General features: G+C 56.4%; 4 protein-coding genes across 4 annotated transcripts; 1 reads left to right on the top strand and 3 right to left on the bottom strand.

Moving 5' to 3' along the window:
* Positions 1–1,564: 1,564 nt before the first annotated feature.
* VOLCADRAFT_94567 (uncharacterized protein) lies at positions 1,565–6,478 on the top strand (the record flags this gene model as incomplete). Its single annotated transcript, XM_002953784.1, has 7 exons — positions 1,565–1,720; positions 1,787–1,996; positions 2,124–2,216; positions 2,498–4,955; positions 5,277–5,638; positions 5,749–5,897; positions 6,256–6,478. The coding sequence occupies 7 exons, from the start codon at positions 1,565–1,567 to the stop codon at positions 6,476–6,478; spliced, it is 3,651 nt and encodes a 1,216-aa protein (XP_002953830.1).
* A 457-nt stretch (positions 6,479–6,935) lies between these two features.
* Positions 6,936–13,969, bottom strand: VOLCADRAFT_94566 (uncharacterized protein; the record flags this gene model as incomplete). Its single annotated transcript, XM_002953714.1, has 15 exons — positions 6,936–7,040; positions 7,710–7,759; positions 8,141–8,349; positions 8,754–8,923; positions 9,087–9,140; positions 9,546–9,662; positions 9,866–9,943; positions 10,179–10,390; positions 10,677–10,794; positions 11,194–11,256; positions 11,592–11,648; positions 12,020–12,142; positions 12,855–12,920; positions 13,546–13,625; positions 13,921–13,969. 15 exons carry the CDS (start codon positions 13,967–13,969, stop codon positions 6,936–6,938), a joined length of 1,551 nt encoding a protein of 516 aa, XP_002953760.1.
* Positions 13,970–17,164: 3,195 nt separating this feature from the next.
* Positions 17,165–17,543, bottom strand: rpl40 (component of cytosolic 80S ribosome and 60S large subunit; the record flags this gene model as incomplete). The annotated part of the gene is made up of 2 exons (XM_002953713.1): positions 17,165–17,265; positions 17,435–17,543. Coding segments are annotated over 2 exons (210 nt in total), but the record flags the coding sequence as incomplete, so codon positions are not given.
* A 2,772-nt stretch (positions 17,544–20,315) lies between these two features.
* VOLCADRAFT_38042 (uncharacterized protein) lies at positions 20,316–20,588 on the bottom strand (the record flags this gene model as incomplete). The annotated part of the gene is made up of 2 exons (XM_002953712.1): positions 20,316–20,413; positions 20,471–20,588. Coding segments are annotated over 2 exons (216 nt in total), but the record flags the coding sequence as incomplete, so codon positions are not given.
* Between the last annotated feature and the right edge of the window lie 1,547 nt (positions 20,589–22,135).

The following is a 22,135-nucleotide window of genomic DNA, read 5'->3' as shown; positions in this document are numbered from 1 at the left end:
AGGCTAATGTCACCCCTGTGCACCCTGAGATGTACAAATCTCCTGTAAAGGCAGAGCAAAAGGTGACTCTCCGAAGAGTTCTGGCTAGCGGGGCTGGGGAGGCGGCAGCAGCGGTGCAGAGTGGTGGAACGGGTGGCGGGGCTGGGGAGGCGGCAGCGGCGGTACAGACTAGGTGGAACAGGCAGCGGGGCTGGGGGGGAGGCGGCAGCAGCGGTGCAGAGTGATGGAACGGGTGGCGGGGCTGGGGAGGCGGCAGCGGCGGTACAGACTAGGTGGAACGGGTGGCGGGGCTGGGGAGGCGGCAGCTGTGATGCAGACAGGCGGAACGGGCAGCAGGGCTGGGGAGGCTGGGCGACATAAGAAGCAGCGTACCAATGGTGCTTCTAGATCCAATTGCGGCAAGGGTGCGCAGGTTCCAAATGCTTACATGCTGTTCTGCAAGGAGCAGCATGAGTTGGCAACTTCTCAGGGCACCACCATTCATGTGAAGTATGGGGTGCCATCGGCAGGCATCTCCGGCCTGCTGGGCAAGCTGTGGTCGGAGTTGCCCCTGGCGGAGAAAAGTGCATACAGTGAGAAGCATGCCGCACTTAAGGCGGCTAAGGAGAGCTTCGATACCTGAGGCCAGACCCTTGCCTTTCTGTTGCACAATGTGTCAGCAATCATGCTTGGTGCGGTCGGGAGATTAGGTAACGTGGGGCTGACAGCTGGGTGGGGAGAAATTCGGGGTGATGTGCTGGGTGCGGGTTCCGTGGTGGATGTGCGGACCAGCGCAGGGTACACAGATCAAGTTCATCGAACAACCTGTCAGCTGACAGACTTGGTGTCGTATCCAAAAGCCTAAACACACCATTCTGCCCGACTACTGCAACCCCAACGTCGACAAGCATGCAAAAGGTCCTGATTCCTCAGCACTAGCTTCCACCGTCGCACGCTAGACCGGTTCGCGAGCAGCCCACACCGTAGGCGCTGCAGCTGCCCACAACAGACTTCCATGCCCCGTCGGCGTCGGTGGTGAAGCCACCCGCATCAGACCGGCATGCCCCGTCGGCACCAGAGCCGCAGGCAGAACTTCATCGTTTTCATCATTAATTTCAGGTCTTAGGTGTTATCATTACCAAAATTTTATCGAACTTCATTGTTACTTGAGGTCTTAGGTGTTACGGACTGTGAGGGTGTTCCACTTCCAACTTCAATTTAAAGGAAACAGAAAATATAAATTTGCTCATTTCATTTTTCATTTGCGCGTACATGTGTGTGTGTCTCCATGTGTCTCAAAGCAACCCAAACATAGCGAAGACCGGTCGCGCGCGTCGGCCTGACAGCTCAAAACGCTGGCTATGGTCATACTTTATCACTAGGACATGATTGGGGGCGTCGAGCAACACCTTTTCGGTCCAAATTCGGCGGGTCCGGTTCCGGTCCAGTGGCCGGTCGCAAAGGCTGTCGTACCCGGTCCGGCTGGCGGGTCTAACCGATTACTATCTGGCTGCCGTGTACTTTCAGCCTTGCACCACGCTCCTCGAAACATGTTATTTTGTGATGGCATTTGCGTAGCTTTATCATGCAAGGTCGGCACAGTAACGTTATCGAAGGCTCCACTCCACCAGCAGACACCATACAGGCGTTTTGCCGACATCTTGGCGAGTTATGTGACGTTTTAGCATCTCCTTATGATGCGGAGGCTCTTGCACGGGCTGCCGCTAATCAGGACTTGCAGGTGGGTCCTGAGTACTTTAAGAATGCCGGCTTTGAACACGACTATCCAACGGCCGCTTTCTTTCAGGGCACAAACTGTAATGTACTACTCCATAATGCTCTATACAACTGGCTTGGCGAGCGCGTGGAGCTGTCTTTGGGTGATGACGACAAGCCTGAAGAGGCCGGGAGGAGGGCTCGCGAAGCTGCTTTGGCAAAAATTCAGAAGGAGGACATGTTGTCTGAGTTTATACAGGCGGTTGTTAGCACGTGTGCAAACACTGACACTGCGCTTGAGGTGCGGCTTCGATTGCGCAGGGGCTCGTCGGGGGATCCAGCCGTTTGCTTATTGGCTAAGCTAAGCAGCTTCTTATTCTGGTCATGGCCTAAAATTCTCGGAAATCATGTAAACCCGTTTGGTGCAGGTTCCGCGGGGCAAGCAGTCACTTATGTTTGACCTACGCGGGCCGATAGACTTACTGGGTCCCGAGGAGGTGGACAGCTTGTTGTCAGAGCTGGTAAGGGACCGCTAGGGTTTTGCGGCATACCGCGGCCCCGAAATCCCCAGCCGAACCTGACGACACAGCTCCGGCTGTGTATGCGCTCAACCATTTGTATCCATTCTCTAGCCCCATTAAATCCACTTTGGAGCTGCACGACGTCACGCTTGCTGCACATCTGTGTCCAGGTGCACCCGTGACAAGGTTCCCCTGCCCTCCGCCCACAACCCCCGGACTGCTGTCCATGCCGCCAATCCTCCCCTGCTACGCCTGTTGTGTGCTTTGCCCCTCTGCCCCAGACCACCAGTGATTCTCCCATTACGGCCCTAGAGGCGTTGTCCTCAGACGTGCACCTCCTGGAAGATTTGTGCTTCGGACCCACATGGCCACAGCTTTGCGATGCCCTTGGCCGTCTGGTGTGCTTGCCGGCGGCCGCAGCCGCCACCGCGGCTAGGGGGGGACACAACCCCGGGGAGCCAGCGCAGCAGCTGGTGGCTTTACCCCGTCAGCAGCAGTTGTTACTAACTGTGCTGCAGGAGCTCGTTTCGTCCAGTGCCGTCAGCTCGCCGCCTCACGCGGCGGAGCTCCTGGATGCCCTCGCGCCGTACTTGACGGCCCTTGTGCTGCGTCTGACCCTGCCGTCAGGCGACGACGGAGGCACAGAGACGTCCGCGCCCAGTTTGTTGGCCGCTGCGGCGGCGCTGGACTCGTTCGCTGTGGGCCTCACGCGCGTCGCGCATCAGCTGCTTGCAGGCTTGGTGACGGAATACCACATATTGCCGACCAGCTGTGCAGCGCTGGCGGCGAGGGCCGTCTGTGACGTGATCCGTGCGGGACTGGCGCGCGGTGCACCGGCGCCGACACCGGTGCCGGCAGCGGCGGCAGGGATGCGGAAGGAGGACCCCGTGGTGGTGGATTTGTCAGCTTTGGACTTGCTCGTTCTGTTAGATCCTGAGCTACGTTGGTGGCAGAGGCTGTGCGCCGCGACACATGCAACACAGCCCGTGGCCCACGCAGCGGCGGCGACACAGCTTGCGGCGGCGTTAGAAGCGGCTCTCCAGGCGTGGGTGGCCGCTACCGCGGCTGCCGCCAGCAGCAGCAGCAGCAGCGGCAGCCACATGGGGACAGTGGCGCAGTGTGGGGGCGTGGCAAGGAGTGGGGGCCGTTCGTCGACACACCTAGTAGCATGTACTGCTTTGCTGGGCGGCCTGGCGCGAGCCAATAATCTTGCCTTGCTGGCCGTTGAGCCCAGGGACGGCGGGGGTGTTGGGGGCAACGCGTCTGGGTCTTCGCCACAGAAGTCGCCGCCTATGGATCCTGCAGCGGCGGCGGCAGCCACGCAGAACCAGCTGCTGCGCCTTCAGCGGATGTTGGGCTATTTAGTCAACTGCTTTTGCGTTGCGTTGGATAAGCCCTGGCTCCTGCAATCCAACGGGCGCCCACCGGCAGCAGCGGCGACAGTGGCGGCGGCTGTCGGAGCAGCCAATACGACCAGCGGCGGCACTGTCTTTCTGCTCCTCGCCTCCGACGTATTAAGCGTGGCGGCCGCAAACGGTGCGCTGTCGCTCCTGACGCTGACGGGTGCCAGCACCGGCAGCAGTGCCGCTATGGGCAGCGCCGGCGGTAGTGGTTTGGTGCCTCTGCTTCAGACCATGCTGCGCGCAGCGGCCACGACGGCCTGTGCCACCATCCCCATCGCCACCGCCGCCACGGGCGTTGTCCAGGGCTCCAGCAGTGCTGCGTTCGCTACGGCATCTTCGCAGGCGGAGACGTGGCTGGGAGCGGCGGCGCGGATTCTGGGCGCAGCAGCGGACTATGCGGCGCTCACCGCCGCTGGCACCGGCTCCACCTCTGCAGCTGGGACAGGGGCAGCGGTCATGCCTTCCCGAGATCCACAGGGCCAGTCGGCTACGGCAGAGGCTATGTGCGGCCTGTTGCGGCACATGGCCGGTCGCGTAAGGGGCTGCGCCTCCGCCTCCGCCAGTGCTGCACCGCGCTGGACGGTGCAGGTCGTGCGCGCAGCGGTGCAATTGGTGGCCTCGTGGCCGCCGGTGGCAGCGTCGCTGAACGACTTTTACGACACGCTTCACGCTGTGCTGGCCAGCAGGGCAGCGGTGGCAGCGGGTGGCCGGTCGGGGCTCGTTTCCCAAGCGCAGCAGTCGGCATCGTCGACACATGCGGCTGTATGTAGGAGCGCTAGTGGCGGCGGCAGTGGTGGCAGAGGAAGCAGCAGTGGCCACGGGACGGGATCGGGATCCGTGCCGCGATTTGCGCTCCTTGACCTCCTGGATGGCGGCGGAGCTTCGGCGGCGGTCGCGAGTGGGCATGTTCGACATGGGGACTCGAAGGATGCAGCCTTTGTGCCACCTCCCATCCTAGACGATTTAGAGCTGTTGGCCGCTGAGACAGTCATATCGTACTGCCGTACGGATTTTGAGGGCAGCGGTGGCGCTGCCACCGTTGCTGTCAATGATGCTGAGGGTCGCTACGCGTCGGCGTTGCCGGTAGTGTGGTCGCCGCCGCTGCGGCTACAGTTGCCGGCAGGGTTGCAACGGCAAGTTTTCTTGGAATGTGCGGCCAGGTGGCTTTGTGCGGAGTACGATAGCGCTGGGGCCGCAGCACCTGGCGGCGGCAGTGGCCGCAGTGTAAGCCGCACATTCAGCGTAAAACTTACGGCAGCGAAGCGTCGGGTGGCACACAAGGCAGAGGCTCTGGCATGCTGCTGCCCGGCAGGACAACAGGCATTGCTGGCGGCAGGTACGGTATTCAGCATGTTTAAAGGTGCAGCTGGTGTTGTGAGTCGTGGGTTGACGGTTGCAAGGCCAGCAAGCACCCAGCCTGGGCGCCGCAGCCGCCGCGGCGTTTATGCAAGCATGTATCCGGGCTGGCTGGCCTGATTGAGACGGCCATGTTGTAGAGCAGTCTCAAACCAGCCTCTTTGAATTCCAGGGTGATGGGTTCCGCTGTGACGTGATCTGCATGCCTCTGCCTGGAATCAAGTGCGCGGCCGACCACTTTTACCACAGTCGTTTTTTCTTTTACAGTTTTCGCCTGGCGTAACCCCCTTCTGTTGCTCAGTGCTGCTTGCTTCCGGAAAACCCATTCCCATTATCGCTACCACGAACACGGCAGGCTTCGCCCGGCGCGTTCTGGTTGACGTGACGGCAGTTCTATGCTCTGGTGAGTACGAATCGCCGCACCTCGAGCCACTGCCATATGCTGACTCGCTGGCGGGTCTTAGTGCCATCCTGGCGGACGTACTGTGCTGGCCGGGGCTGCTACAGCTGCCTCAGGAGGAAGATGGCGGAAGGGGAAAGTCGGAGGGTGCGAAGGAGGGGAAAGGCGGCGAGAACACCGCAGCGGCAACGGCACCATCACCAGGCGGCGTGCTGCCCTCTATCCAGTCGCAACATCGGAAGGAGGTGCTGGCGTTGTTACAGGTGAGCCCAATCCGTGGGCTTGGCAGGTCTGACAGGGCTGTTAGTAGCATTTCTTGGAGGACCATGCCACATGCAGATATCCAATTGTGTTTGCTGTTTGTGGCCTGCAGGAGTTGGTAACCTGGCTGGACCCGCGTGGGCGTGAGGGCAAGGCCCTGCCCCCGGACGATGCGGCGGCCGTGTCCCTTCGGGCCTTCTTGGCGCTGGTGACTGTGGATCCCACAGCGGGGGCCGCTCTGGAACGGGACACCAACATTAGGTGCGTGGTGGCCCTTATCGGGACAGCAGGTGGGAAAGCAAGTGACATAGGAACGCCTTGCCACGGGTGGGAGCTGAGAGGGCAGGGCACGAACCACTGTTGCCAAGGCACCAGGCGTGCAAAGGTGTGAATAGCGTAGATCGGGGCTTTCCTGGCCTCGCATGGCGCTGCGGATGCTGCAGTGCATGAAATGAGCAAGCACGCCCGGAAAGAGGTAGTTTTCCCTGTGATGGGTCAATGCTGCCGCATTAGGGTATCAATTGATTGGTGTGTATAATAGAGCAGTGTCTTGAAGGCAAAGCAACCTGACCCTACTTCCATTCTTCCCCCCCGCTGCTTCGTTGCGTCCTGGACACAGGTGGTACCTCCAGAGTCTCTGTGGCACGTTGCCTGAGGTTGAGGATCAGGAGGGCGCGACATCGCGCTCGCCACCTGCAGCCGCTGCTGTCTGTGGAGACGCGCTGCGCAGCGCACGGCAACAACAAATGCCGCAACTACCACAGCCGCCGCAGTCCGATATGGTACTGGATATGGCTCGAAAGGTTCTGCTGGCGATTACACGGTCCGCCACAGTGCAGTAGGTTCGCTTCGTTACGGGGCCAGAGGCAACGACTGCTGCAAATGCTACGCATGCCTTACCGTTGGGACAACGAATGCTGAATCTAAGGAGCTGGGGCTGCCGGTGGGGTGTTACCGGTTGGGGCTGAAAGAAGGCCCAAGCGCTTTTGAGCGCACCCGCACATGTGCCGGATTAATGGACTGCATGATGGCTTATTTACGGGCATGTAGACCCCTCATCCTATAATTCTGGTTTGGTGCCACGAGACGCCAGGGGGCTTGTAGGCGTTTGCGAGTGGGGACTGGGAGTTGTGGGCAACCGACCGGTTGCATTAGTAGGAACCTGCATGTCTGGCTTTGGACAGGCAGGTTGAACACCTGTCAGGCACGCCGCCACACGTCTTGAGCTCCTGTGGTGGTCTGTGCTCGAGTGCGGCAGTAAACGTTTTGTTAGCCACCGTACATCCGTCCCGCATGACATTAAACACATCTGCCTATGTTGTTGTAAGCATAGGCGTCCATAAATGTGGGATTTTTGATATTCTTGTTCGATCTCATGGGGTACAACGATACTAGCACTCCTGTCTGTGATGGTGGCGACGGCGGCGGCTATGGGCCAGGTGGGCTAGTCCCCGACCCGAACCTTGGTTCCTTTTCTCTGTGGGGCCGACGGGTGCGAGAACGGTGCCGTGTAATAACTCTTCACTTCCATTCGCAAGTACATACGCAGGGAGGGGATATCCACACAAGTCGAAGGGACAACTTGAAAGATACCAAAAGTCATCTGCCTGCTCGTTCGCGGCCGTGGCAAAAGCACACAAGCGTTTGTACGCCGCAGAGGCCCTGTGGCTCCAGTTGCACGCTGCGCGGATAATTGATGTTCGTTCCGCATCTACTCCGCGGTGAGGGGTATCCCACCAACATTGGTTGGTCGACTAATGGCTCCCAATGCTTCATACCATTCATAGCCGCCACATACGTTTTCCCACCGTAACTTTGGTCACATTCGTACCGCCACTAGGTCATCACAGCATGCAAATCGTCCTCACTTAAATTCATTACGAGGAATCACACGCAATGCTGCCAAGAACTACGCGAACCCACTCCACGATACACAGATACCTATATTCCTGGCCAATCACACGGCCACGCCTAGCGTGAAGCCAATCCTCAGCTGTCTGGACCAAACCCAACATCCCCGCCCGTACCTCCTCTCCTTTTTGCTCCCCGCCTGCGTTCTGGGACCTGACGTACTTCCCCCGCTAGCCTGCTAGGTGTTGTGCGGACCCAAGGCGCAGTAGCAGCTGCGGCAACAGGCAAGTCACCAGCAGCTGTGCAGGTATCCCCGTCCACGGCAGCGGTCCCCGTAGAGCCATCTGCACCCCTTCCCCCACTTAATACAAATTCAACATCAACCGCAGGTCCATGACTATCCCCCTGGCATGCCATGCGGCTGTCCGCTTGCACATCAGCCGCACCGCCAGCACCCCCCGCCGCACCAGCCCCAAGCCCCGGTACCTTGCCACGCCCGCTTGGCATCATCGCTGCCGCTGGCATTGCCGATGGGCTAGCTGCAGCAGCTGCGCAAGCGACACTTCCTCGCATGTCGGCCGCATTCCTTCCGTTTCCTTCCATGCGCCCAGGCCGTCCTCGTCCTCTGCACACCACAGGCCTCGCCCCTGCACCTGGCTGCGCCACCTCGCGCTGCTCGTCCGCCTCCTGTACCCACGTCCCCTGTCGCTCCCGCTCATCGCCGCCGGCACTTCTGGGCCAGTCCGGGGCGGTGTCTATCAGATACCGGGGTTGCCACCAGTCCAGGAAGGCCATCATCAACTGGCTAAGCACCGCCACGGCACCGAAGAAGGTGCCCACCCAGCGGCCTGCTGCGGCGTACCTGTGGCAGGCCGCCCCGTGTAGAGCACATTAATAGGATTGGAACGGCTATGCTACATGTAGTGCGGTCACGAGCAACACGCCCCGTAACAATACACCATTAACCATGTCTGTATACGGTTCCGTGTATGCAGCATGGCACGCCCGCGCGCGCATTAATTGCAGCAAGGGGCAAAAGGCTTGTTCAACAATGTACATTTTTTAGCTTTTGTTGTTGGAAAAAATTGGTTCCAATACACGTTCCGCGTGTGGGTGTAGCCTTGTGTAGCCTGTAAGAAGCACCCTACAAGCCCATACGGCAGAAGAAGTCACACGAGGGCATGTACAGGGCAAATGTACAATTCGGAGCAAACGGTTAAGGACTGATGCCAAAACGCCAGTGCGATGAAAACCAGTGCAACACACCGTCTCAGCCGCGCTGGGAGACCATCGTCCCGCGTCGATGCTTCAACAGCATCATACACCTTCACGGTGCGCTGCGCCACGTCGTTCCAATCGTACATATGCCGTACGCGCTCATGCTGCGCCGCAGGCCGCTGATGCGGCACACGCAACAGCGCGCGCTCTATCGCTGCCTGCGTTCACACGTCCAGATGGATGTGGTAAAACCCAGGTCCAAGTTTCAAGGATACCCATGCAGATGATGGGAAGACGTACACACCGCCCTTTTAGGGAATACGCATTATGCAAGTACGTACATGGACACGTGCACCAACACGCGCGCGCAGTACGCCTCACCAGCAACCCTTCTGCGGTTGGCTCCGCGAGCTCGATCATGTCAGGCGGCAGAACCTGTTGGGGACAGCACCACGGTCGGTGACGAAAGGAAGTGGAAGGCGGCATGACAACATAGCGACATGGGCGACGCCGAAGCCGGCAGCCCGAGCTGCAGCTTTCGAAACCGCGCTTGCTTGGGCCCTGCTCCGAAGTTAAGCCGCTCACCCGTGCGTTGCTCCGAATGAAATTTAGACAAATGGATGAAGGGACAAACGGTGAAAAACAACGTCTTCGTTTGCTACGCGCGACTCAGCTCCATTTGTAGTAGCTGGCCGCTGAAAAGGCCTCTTGAGATGCTGGTGGAGCGCTTAGCGCGTATCTGTAGACGTTATGTGTGCTGTACTGTGTATCAGCTATTACAGCCGCGACGGTGAGTGAACGTGCTCCCCTGTCGCTCTCCCTTCCCATCAGTCGCTTTACCTCCGGCACGCCCCCCACTGCCGTAGACACCACCACCAGCCCGGCAGCAGCCGCCTCCACGAGGGCCATACAGAAGGCCTCAGTCAAACTCGCGTTTACAAACACATGGCCTCGAACCTGCAGAGCGGAAGGGAAGGGAAGCTTATCGCATGTTATAGAAACCATGAGTCATTGAAACGACTAGTGGACAAGACGCAAGTCCGGTAACACAAGCGAGGTGGAAGGAGGGCCGATTGATGGCGGAGGGCACGTGTAAGCACAGACTCGTCACAGACTACTTGGGTCGATCCCCAGCCAGCCACCTCGGCCTATGGACTCACCATGAAGTCCCTGGCACGTTCGTGCGGCACCGCCCCCTCCAACACCACCCGCTCCTCCAGGCCATGATCCGAAATGACCTGCAGTGTGGAACGGGGGCCTTCAAATTCAGGTACACGGTGGGATTGCCGCTACTGCTACTGTTGCTGCGGCTGGGTGTTGCTGCTGTCGCTGATGCGTGTTTAGTCACCCACCAGCGTGTCTATGTACCTATCGATTGAAGCTAGAGGATAACGCCACGCTGGTCCTGCGCAACCAGCCGCCTGCTCGTTCGCACAGCTGAGGTCATTTGACAGAAGTCAGACGGACACGGACCTTCTCCAGCAGCAGGCGCTTGGGACCGTCTCCCCCAACCAGCACTCGCACGTTGGCGTGGCGGCTGCACACCGCCGGCAGCACCAACGACAGCAGGTCCACGCCCTTGCGGTACACCAGCCGGCACAGAACCACCAGCACAATCTCGTCACGGACAGGGTTGGAGGGCCAGATTGCCCGGGGGTTGGGCTGGAACTGGGACGCGTCCACGGCTACGACGAAAAGGGAGTGTAGGGCCCAGTAAAAAGGAAAGGAGAAATGGCTTACGAAAGAGGGAGGGGATGCGGCGGAAACAGTAAATTTCTATATATCGTCCATTCCCCGCCCTCCCAACCGTCCACCTACACGCCCATGTTCGCCCCTTCATACCACCCGATCCGCAATACGGCACCCGGGCGGTGTCCCAGTCGACGCGTGAGGTCACGCCATCTCTTCCCCTCCTAAGCTTTTCCTTCCTCATCCGTTTCCCCCCCCCTCGCCTTCCCATCGAGCGCTCACCGTTGGGTATGACTGACACCGAGGAAGGCGGCAGACAGGCTCTCAGCACGGTGTTCTCCTTGCTGGTGTGCGACACGCATATGACGGCGTGCACGTCAGAGAGCACGGCCTTGAGCACCTGGGGGAGGGCCGGCGGGCGGCACGAGAGCATGTGTCACAGAAGCAGACATTACGCGAGAGCGTCACGAAGTAAGGAGGCGACGAAGGGCAACCCTGTCCGGCTGGCTAGCTGGCTGTCTTCCAACGGCTATCGGAGACGTGTAATGTAGCACGCATAGTCTTAAGGTACATGTACCGAAAAAAAATGCAGGGATGGCATTTGCCCTGAAGGGAAAACCTGAGCCGGACGGCTAGCTTGGCGCCTTGGCCGCTGTCCGCCTCCTCTTTCCCTCCTCTCCCCGTCTGCTGACAGGCACCTCACCTCACGTCACCTCACCTCACCTCACCAGGTGTGACCTGACCCGACCTCGCTTTGCCTATTACCCCGCGGCCTCCATCCTGGGGCCCTCCCCTTCACCTTATTGAGGACAATGGAGCCCGGGTCAGCGAATCCGAACAAAGAATGGTCCGTGAACACCACCTGCCAGGAGGCGAGAAAAGGGGGTTGTGGGTGGTGAAGGTGGGTAGAGGACCCGGGGTTGAGGGTGGGGAGGCAGGGGGGAACAGCTCGGGACAGCCATCACCTATATGATGTTCATAAGGCCCAGGAATGTTCCTGCAAAGTTCTGCAATCTTACACATTAATATGGCCCGTTACACTTTTGCGAGTAACGCAACTTAAGGTGTAATCCACACACACACACACACTACTACGTCCACAGTGGGGTAACGAGCACGGTCATGTTCGAGCAGGAAGCTAGCAAGGAGATCACAGAGCTTGATGTCCCGCTTCAGCCGTGGCGACGATCTCCTCACCCTGAGTCCCAGGCTGCGTGCGTTGATGCACGCCTCCAGAGCCATCGTGGAAAACGCCTGGGGCCCGGGGATTAAGGAGGCCGCAGCGGGCTGTTGAGGAAAACTAACGAGGCGAAGATGATGATGATGATGACGATGATGGTGATGATGAGACGACAGGACGGGCGGAAGCAAAACACACGACTTCTGGTGCCACGGTGGCTAATTGCCGTCCTGCAGTTTGCATCTTAACGTACATCCTGTGCATGGCACATTCACGCACATGGGACCGCTAGGTGAACACCCAGCTGCACACTGCTGCGCGTGTCACAGGTCTACAGTGCACAGTGTCCCAGGTTTACAGGTCTACATCCAGCCTAGGTTGTAGAAAGCTTATATTGGCATCTACACCTGTTTGAATGCATTAATTATCTACTCACAGACCACACCTGATGTCCGTGCACCAGCGTGGCACCCTCCCGTACACAGATGACTCGCAGCAACCGCGCCCAGCCCATCAGCGTGGGGAAGGTGGCTTGCTGGTAGAAGGGCAGCCGGGGCAGGTAGTACACCTGGGAGGGCATTACATGCTATAAAGTGAAGGGAAGACAACTACCGGCGTCAAAAACAAAGTCGCAAACTGCTGGACTCCAAAGCGATGTCGCTGGTCCAGACGACCGTGAACTCTACTGGCGGCGTCGTGTACCAGCAGTCGTCCTGTCCGCACGTGGTATTCAGCGTTTTGTCGAAGGGAGTTGCACTAGCAGTGCTTCCGTAGGAAGGAGCTGTATAAACCGGCCGTCTCTGGTTAAAACTGCCGTTACTCCCCTAAGCGAGTGCAAGATGTGCCAAGCGCTCCCGTTCCTTGGAGAACGCAAGGTGTGCAGCTCTACCCAAGACTTACCTACGTGAAGCATGGGCGGTAGCAACGGCGGCATGAGGAAAGCCAATGCATGCGGGAAACAAAGGAGGTTAGCAATGACGGGGAGGCCCTCAACAACAACGCGTGTGCTGGCTGTGCGCTCGCCAAGGAACGGGTCACATGCAGCTCACTCCCCCATTCAGTGCAGCTCAAAAAAGGGGGGAGGCTCTGCGAGTTGCAATCACGGAGGGATTGCTCAGTCGCCTACCGAAGCAGCAATCTCTCCTAACCTAGCAGCTCCCCGAAGCACCATCATCATCATCATCATTATCATCATCATCATCATCACCACCAGCATCAGCATCAGCAGGAGCAACAACATGAATGAAGCAGCTGCAGGATAATTTGAAGCACATCCTGACCTTGAGACCATTTGTAAGGTACCGTACTCCCGTACAGTTGCCGTAGGCGTGAGTAACGACCACCACCTGTGTGATCAACAAAACCCCCATTCCGTGAGGGCTGGGGTCGGCGAGCAGGGAGTCGGACTGCCGGCACTATGCTCCCTGCCCCAGCCGCTATCCTTGTCAGGCCATATAATACAGATGTAGCCGCTGAAGGCGGCATCGCTATAACCGTGTTGTCAGTCACAACAGCTCCTGATGCGATGCAGGCTCCGGACCCTGACGCCAGCAACTAATGGTCAGCCCTATGACCTCCGGTTGATGTGGGTTATAGCCTATTCTCACGCACACTCTTGCACTGCGTAATCTAGACGTCCCAAACCCTTCTCTGGCGACTCTTCCAGCTGCGGCTCCACCTGGGCCATGTGGGTCAAAGTCATATCGCTTCCCTCGTCCTAACGGTCTTCTCCTCGGCATGGTCCCAGATGGGACCGAGACCGCAGTAGCAGCAGCACTGCTTATTGGGACGGAACGCGCAAACCCGCACTGCCATTGGTTCCACTACTCGGAGTGGAACCTCGAAGGAGCCTCGAAGGGCCTCGGGAAGGGAGGTTCCCCATGGGGGGTACCGGTAGGACCGAGCTGATAGCTTACATGGATCCATGTGCGCCCCTACGTGGGCCCATGCAGCCTACCGCAGACCGCATACCTTGTGGCCCAAGTTTATGAGGCATTGCGATAGCTGATAGATGTGGTTCTCCACGCCACCAAAGTTGGGATAGAAAAAATCTGCGTTCGGGAACGCAGCAGCGCCATCCTGCTGTGAACATTGGCCAGTCTTCCCGGAAGTCTGGGAGACCCAGCACGTTGCTCTAAGGCGCTGCGTGCTCAAGCGGACGAGGGAGGACGATGATGATCCACCACGTAACCGCACTAGAAACGATTTACCGTCCATGGGCCCCCGGCTTTTACAGACACCCCCGCACTTGTGCGGAATTTGTAATTTTAGCAGCGGTCTGGGGTCTTGCGTATTGCGGTACATGTTCGCGACAGTATTTCCGCACGGGGTATGGCACACACCCACCGCTGACCATGACGACACGATGCTGGCGCTGGCCCCCCCCAGTCTCCATAGCCCCGATGCCCTCTGAGAGAGCCCCTTCCGCAGCCCCAAGCCGTTGAGATTACGGATGTAACAATTCACATGGCTGCTATTCCAGTAAGGGAAGCGCAGAGGACGTGCAGAGGCAGTGAGGTACGAGCGAGACGGTCGGAACAGGCTGTCAACAGTTTCAGATATAGTACATGATACAAACATGATGTGAAAATGGTGCTATTTTCAGGATGCATCGAGGGGAATCAGTCACATACCACAATGGACAGCTGACGACGGAGCAGGTAATAAAGTTCTAATATATCCAGCGTAACCTGCCAACTGTCATGTAATAGGACTTGATCAGCAGAATAGATAAGGAAAGCTCGCCAAATTCATGTGCGGCGGAAGTTTGCGAGTCGCATCAAAGCCAATGCAAAAAATTCACTACACTTTGTTGAGTATCGTGTGTTTCTGTGCTCGCTGCTTATAATTTACTTGAAGTCAACCGATAGTTCGCTAACGCGGTGTTCGCGTCAAGGTATAAGCTTCACGGTCTCGAGCGCACACATCGGGACAGGTGATTCAAGCCATACACACGGGTTTGGTGCGCTCGGAAGTTCGTAAATTCATGCCAGAGTGGGATAGAGGCTCGTTGTTCCGTGACACGTAGTTACAGTGCATTTTGCCTGGCCAGAACTGCTTGTAGCGGTTCTTGCGCCTGCATGCAATCATCTTCAATGTGGCTTTAATACATAGGCGTGAATGTATGGCTTGAGCCCGCCCATGCTTTTACGGTTGCGACTCGTTTACAAGGCAGTTTTTTAAGGTTGAAGTTACCTGATTTGTTTGTGACAGAAACCCGCGAGCACATCACGAAGGGTTGACAGGGGGTGGCTTTCAGGCTAAGCATGTCTGCCTGTGGCTCCCGCGCTACGACATATTCAGTAGTACGGTTCGAATCAGTATTCATTGCCAATTCTTCCTCGTAGCACAGCAACTTTTACCCTTAATTATGACTTCGTCTGCGTTGCTTCAAAAGCACTAATTACAAATCGAATCGTCGCTGGCGATTATATCGTACGGTTTTTCCTCAATCCTAAATTGAGGAAACAAACGGCATAACGGCCTGCTGCAGACTTAGTTTCAATCAGGGTTGCCTGCTAAGCGGTGTGATGAAAACCTCATCCTGGTTACAAGCGCAGGACCATCAGTGAATGCGCTCTCTCTCCGTAGCACGGAGCCCGTCTTGCCCGTAGGGCCAGGACCACCCACGCAGGAAGTGAAGGGATCGAGATGCGGCGCATGCCGATGCGTATCCCCATGAACAGCAACGGCACAACGCAGGAATCCATGCACCACCCTCAAGGCAACTCCGTCCGCCGCTCCTCACACCGAATCGAACTGCGGCCCAGACACCTCGACCGCTGGATGTCCGAGGTTTACTGCATTAAATAAAAGGGTGAGTGGCAAAGTACAGTAATGGCAAACACGCCCAATTCGCAGCAATCAATTGCGTTGAAGTTCCGTAGGAGATTCCACCCTGGCTTAATTCTCCGACCTCCAAAAGAAAACGGCTCCATACCACCAAGATACTTGGCCCTAACTAGGGTGCCAGCGGAGCAACTCACCTTCAACTTCTTCTTAGGGCGCAGCTGGTTGGTGTGACCGCACGACTTCTTGCGGCAGTTCTTGGCACGCGGGTGCAAGCGAGCGTAGCACCTATGGGGATGAGCACAAGTGGAAGATGTATGCCCTGTGTAAGTGTCCGACCAGACATTACAACCCTTGCAACCATAACTTCCCGGTGTTTAAGGGTTCCAATAGCCACAGAGCGGAAGTAATACACGGATACGGTTCTATTCCAGGAGATCCTTCGCTCTGGTTCTTTCGGAGAGCGACGTGTGATCCCCACCATCCCTATCCATTGGTAGAACAGATGTGCATTCACGCTTGCATATTCCACAAGCCCCCACGGGCATTCCAACTGTCAGTCGCCAAACATCGTTGAGACGTTGGCAGCTTGCTACTCTCCCTTCGAAAGGAAACATTGATTTCGCTAGTTCCCCCCCTCCGCAAATCACAGTCCCACCCCTCAAAACAGAGACATGGAAATCAAGACACAAGACGTGTTGCAGCCGCCAGAGGCACAGGTCACATCTTTCCACGCCAGGGATCACATGGGCTAGGCCCAAACAAAACCCAGCACCCCGAGCTCACTTGCGGCAGATCATCTTCTCCTGGTTGTACTTGCGGGCCAGAGCCTGCAGCGACGGCTCAATGATACCGCCACGCAGACGGAGCACCAGATGGAGGGTGGACTCTGCAGGAATTGGAAGCACAACAGACCAGGGTTCCACAAGTGAATGAAGGCGATGCAGCATGCCTATATGCATTGTATCGACACCAAGCCAGGAGGAGGGCGGAAGCAGCCCGCAAACAAAACAAGGGACCCATGCAACAACAGGATCTTGCAGGATGCTGCTCGCATAATCCTGAGGTCTGGGACATGCCGCGACCATAGCTTTTAGGAGAAGCCTCGCCAGGAGAACGACCATAGTATTGCCTTTAATGAGGAACAGGAATCAGCACCCCTGCCCGTACAGATCGTGACCATCTGAACAGGTTAGCGCCCAGCAGCATAAGCGAGCCTCGCTGTGACCGCCCAGGTCAGATTGGGATAATATTGAAGCTATGCTGGCCATAGCTGATGTACTGATGATACTCAAGCCCATGACTGCATGGTCTGGTCAAAACCCATGCTGCGGTGGAGTAAGCTACCAGTGTCTGCCTGAAGTCCATCTCCTCTCTCGCTCCATGTAAGCTATGCTGGGCCGCAGTTAGGAATAGAAAACTTTCATAGAGGTGAGGTTCCTGCTCCAGGTGCAAGAGCAGCTTCCACGACGGCGCCTCCGCACTCAATCCGGCGTAACCCGGACCACGAAGCCAAGCAGTAGTGCTCGGAACTTATGGCACGTGGACAGGTCTGTGTACTCCCCCACCTGGGCAGCAGAACCTTATTCTAGGTGGCAAATTAGGAGTCGTGTCATCCATGCGGACTGAGGCGGCAATCTCTGCTTTTGGCATTCTGCTATGTAGGCGCAGGTCCTGGTAACACACTGAGGAACGTGCCGCTGAACAGGAGATCAGCATCCGGCACCTTCAATCCCACAGCCAGACGAAAAACTAGGCTGACATGGCACCACTGCCTGTGGATGACAGAAGCGCAAAATAACTACGTCTGCTCACCCTTCTGGATGTTGTAATCGGCCAGTGTGCGGCCGTCCTCCAGCTGCTTGCCAGCGAAAATCAGACGCTGCTGATCAGGGGGAATACCTACAACAGTAAAGCACAGGAAAAGCGTCTGAAGGCCCCCAAAGACAAGTGCGCCGTCAGCGCCGCAGCCTTCCATACAGAAATACAACATAGCCCGCCCTTCATAATATATAATGAAAATTACCAAAGTGATGCAATACATCAAGAAGAGCGCCGCCTAGCATCTTACCCTCCTTGTCCTGAATCTTGGCCTTCACATTCTCGATGGTGTCCGAAGACTCCACCTCGAGGGTGATAGTCTTACCCGTGAGGGTCTTCACGAAGATTTGCATGGCTGCCCGCTGTATCCGTGCCTGCAGTGCACAACCGCCGCCGCTTTTATTAAAGACAATTGAAACATAGTTAAATAGGCTGCAGCAACAATAACGCACCTTCCTGTAAGGAAAGAGAGTGCGAAAATGCGCAATTGCCAACTTAACTTTCACTAGCAACGGCCTCCCTGGACTAGCTGAGAGTCCAGTGGCATTGCGTTTCCATCAAGAGGTTGCTCTGCTTACGGAATTCTCTTAACACATAACAACTTTTATCATTTTGGACATTACAAAACTTATCGGGTCGGGACTTACCTTAGGTACCGTATATAAGTCACGCGGAGGCAGGCATTTCAGGATTTCCTATGGATGCAATCAGCTGAGCACCTTTACGAGAGCTTTATGTCGATGCTGCTTTGGGGGATAACGTGGCGTGCCTAGGGGCACGCGGGGCGAGGGTGGGTTCGCCCCAGTTCTGGTTTGCCGTAGTTGACGAGTGGACACTCTAAACCTTGTATTGCATGTTGTTTCTGTATCATGCATTGCACTAGTGTGGCTGGAGCAAGAGCAGTACTCCCTGCATGATTCGGATCGCCCACAGGTCTGCTGCTTAGGACGGCTCTTGCTTCTGAAGCACCCGTGCTCTCATAAGCTCCAAGCCTCGACGGACTCCTTGCGCGCTAACCTAAACGACTTATATGCGATTACTATACCTTTCCATGTTGTCAAAAAGCCTTACACTGTGCACACCAAACGTGTCGTTCACTTTCCATCGGCAGTAGCAGCATAAGGGCGTTGACCAACAATCTGGAACCAGCCCACCTGCTGCACGTTACATAATGCATCATCCAGCGCCCAACGCGCTGCAAGCGCAAAAACAAGAGACACGGTACGATCTTCACTAGCGAATGTCGACGTTCACCGCAACCCTAGCTTTGCAGCAAAACGCCACACCTTTGAAAGTGAGCACGAAAGCATCTCACGCTCCTCTCTTTGCCTCTACGATTAAAGTCACCGTCGCAACTATCGCGACCACGGAAGCTAACAGAACAACAACAACAACAACAACAACAACAGGCTCTCCTCAATGCTTTTACCATCGCGTGTATTCTCGTTGCTTGCAAAGAGGCACGCCAACAGTCATGCACTGTTACGACACTTGCACAATTTATCAACGCAGCCCTGGACATAACCGATCCCCGTAATACTATTCAATGTCAAATCCATCAAATCGGCCTAAATAGCGTTTCTTCAATAATGCATGACAACCAAATTCAAACACGCCGACCTTGTACGCAGCAGTACCAGTATTGTTGGCGCGCCGTGGGGGACCGAATTCCAATATACATACGCCATTGCAGGATGGCACGTAAGCACACACACACACACACACACACACACACACACACACACACCAGGGAACATCATTACCGTGCCGGCCCACAACGACGCAATCAAACCATATCATTTACGCAAGGGAGTCCCCCAACCGACGCACATCGAGCCCTGCAGTTCTTCATATCTGGTGTATGCAACAAGAACCACACGTACGGGGCTCAACTGCCCGTACGGGGCTTGGACATCAAATCATACAGCATACTAGCTGCATCGTACAACACCATACCGCGCACTGTAAGAATGATTCGCCGCTCACTATTCCGGCTGTGCCCAAGAAACGACCACTGTTGGCTGAGCACAGCCATAACTTCACCGGCGGCATTAAACGACTTAGAAAGGTTCTCCCTCGTTCGTAGGCCGCATACGCAGCAGCAATTGCTCGTACAGGCAAACCAGCTTATAGTGTGCACCCGCTACTATACATTACGCAACAGGAGATAACGCAGCAAGTCCCCCAGCTGTTTGATCTGTCTGATAATGGCCTGCAAGGATGATGCCTGTGCACCGGCACAGACGAGTGAGTCTAGAATAGAGGCTGCAGGCTTCAACGACCAAAGGCCCCTGGTGCGGCCCCGGCGGCGTTCCCCATCTGCATTTGACCCTCTTCCTTCTTTGCTAGGCTTCCCCCTTCCCAGCCATGCAGCATTACGATGTCATACTTGCGTCGAGCCGCTATGGCCTGTGCCGCTTAAGACCCATATGAAAACGGTCGGATAGCTGAGTCCACATGAACACACCTGGTCCAGCACCCTGTCAGGCAGGTTTGTGCAGCGACAGGCCGCACAAGCCTAGTCACCATCTTCCCAGTCTATCAGGCGCCCTGCGTGTTCCACTGCCTCTGTTGGAGATGGCCATGCATACCCCGTGCCGTAAGCACTAAGCGTGCCGCCTCCTTACTCCGCCTACAATAAATATTACTTATCCCCCGCACACTATGTCTAGCTGCACCAATCCAGCAAACAGCTGGCCTGCTCTCCTGTGCGCTCGCTCGTTTCACTGCCATTCCGCACTCCTGCCGCCGCCTAGGTCCACAGCCAGCGGGATGCTGATGCAGCGCGCGTTACCGCCGCCTGTGTAGCCAGGTGGCTTGCGAGCCTGGAGAATGCCCTGGCGCACCTGGTACACGGAGACATGGGCGGGAGAGAGAGGAAAGGGGCAAGCAACAGGCGGAGGTGAGCCTCATATCAACAGGCAAGACGCAGGGGTGCATGTCAGCAAACAAGGACGTGTCGGGCACAGGAAACAAGTCTGGATAGACAGGTGGCAGCGTGGAAAGCGTCCCATGGAGCTCATGAATAGGACTGCGCATGTCCCGACGGCAGGGCATTACCATGTATCCTGTCCCCGGGACATAAGAGGCGGGGAGAACACCGCCAAGGGTGCACATACCGTATCTGCAACGCCCCAGTCGTTTAGGTATTCAGCCACTGCATCCAGCTGCTGCATGTACTCTGTTTCGCTTAAGGGAAAAGAGCGCTGCTCCAAGAACTTCCACATCACTGCGGCGGAAGCGAGACGCAGCTTTGGTCAAAGCAGTACATACGGGGAACAGTAACGTCCAGAGAGTATGTGCTTGCCTTGAAGGTACATGCGTCCTTGCAGCTTGCATAGTCGCACATCGTAGCTGCGACCCCATTTCTGTAAGACAAGCTCCCGCAAATCTCGCCCGGTTATCAGCGATTTGTCTGACTTTGCCAGCAGAGCGTTCAAGCTTGCCGCCACAGCAGCATAATCAGTGATGCCGTCTTCCCCTGTGAGCGTGGAAAAATACTACTTCAGCCGACCCTCCAACCATCACCATGGCTCCCTGAACTTGTCTTGCAAACCTGCTCCATCCGCCACAGCACAAGTTGAAAACGTGCGCTGGGAATGCCTTGTCGTTATTGCTCGCAAGGAAAGCGGCCGAGGAAACCCGCATACAGGGACCACGCGCGGCTGCGTTCCCGCTAGCCTGAGCTGCATTGTGTTTAGCTATCGTAAAGCTAGAGTTTCCAACTTGGCTGTGGAGTCAAGCTCCTAATTCAGCTCAACTTTACTGAACTGCAATGTCACGGAACGCGCAACCAAAAACTATGACGTTCTTCCGGAGGTTAGCCACGGCAGCCAATTTAAGTACGGCTAACCTTGACAGGACAAGGCTGTCCGTGTAGGTTGCACACGCGGTCGTGTGCCATATGGACGTCGCAATGTCGTACGCAATGACGCAGACGACCACGACGAAGACTCGCTCTACTTGTTAAGCCATTCGATTGGCTTATGAGATGTTGGGGAATTTTATGCCAGAGTCTTATGCACAGCGCAAGGTCCCTGCATTTTCGCTGTTCCAATCTGAGAGGTCCTCCATTTGGTTGCAAGGCCCTGTTATTTGCACGCCAAGCTCCGCATGTGTCTGCCACAGATATTACCCCGATCTGCAACCGTTTAAAACATGCCTTGCAAGCTTGCGGGGGACGCCGTTGCAGTTTACGCAGCCATGTGGAGCCCAGCCCAGCCCAGCGCTGCCCAAGACCTGGCAAGCGGGTTTTAACCCAGTGGATGCCTCACGCAGCTGTTAAGGAAAATACGGCACAGGATTCACAGTTCCTGCCCCTTGAAAAGGGAAGAATTACATATGCCCTCCCGATTCTCACGCGTGGTGCCTTGCAAGAGAGGGAAATAATGACCATAGCATATCCATGGCACAATCGAGCATATGTTTCTGCATTTACCTCGCACACTCAAACAGCGAATCACAAGCCCAACAGCATGGACAACAACCCCGGACAGATTGGTAACTGATAATGCGAGCCCCAAGCAGCCAACGCAGGAGCCCAGGAGTCACAACCAAACGGGACCAAACAAATGGAAAGGATTCCCAACACTTCTTAGGTCCCGCTATAGCCGCGAAGGCTAGCCTCTGCGTGGCGTTACGCGATGTAGCGTATGCATACCCCATCGCGTTCGCTTCGTAACAACGTACCATCCCCCTCCGGCATCTCGAGCATGTAGGTTTTCAACAGACAGCTTCAGCGCTCCCTGGCCAAGCATCTCATTTTAAGGGCGCCAAAATGCGTAGCAGCCCAAAAAAAATAATGTCGATATAAATACATGCGCACATACATGCATGGCTTGTATGGTCTTAAATGCATTTTTTCAAACCCTCTCATATAGACATACAGATCTCGTGTCGGAGACCCAAACAGGCACCACCCCAGGGGAATACAGCATGCCGGTAGTTGCAA

This window comes from Volvox carteri, assembly GCF_000143455.1.
Source record: "Volvox carteri f. nagariensis unplaced genomic scaffold VOLCAscaffold_38, whole genome shotgun sequence".
In the NCBI taxonomy this organism is placed as follows: Eukaryota; Viridiplantae; Chlorophyta; class Chlorophyceae; order Chlamydomonadales; family Volvocaceae; genus Volvox; species Volvox carteri.
This window is presented reverse-complemented; position numbering and strand designations above follow the sequence as displayed.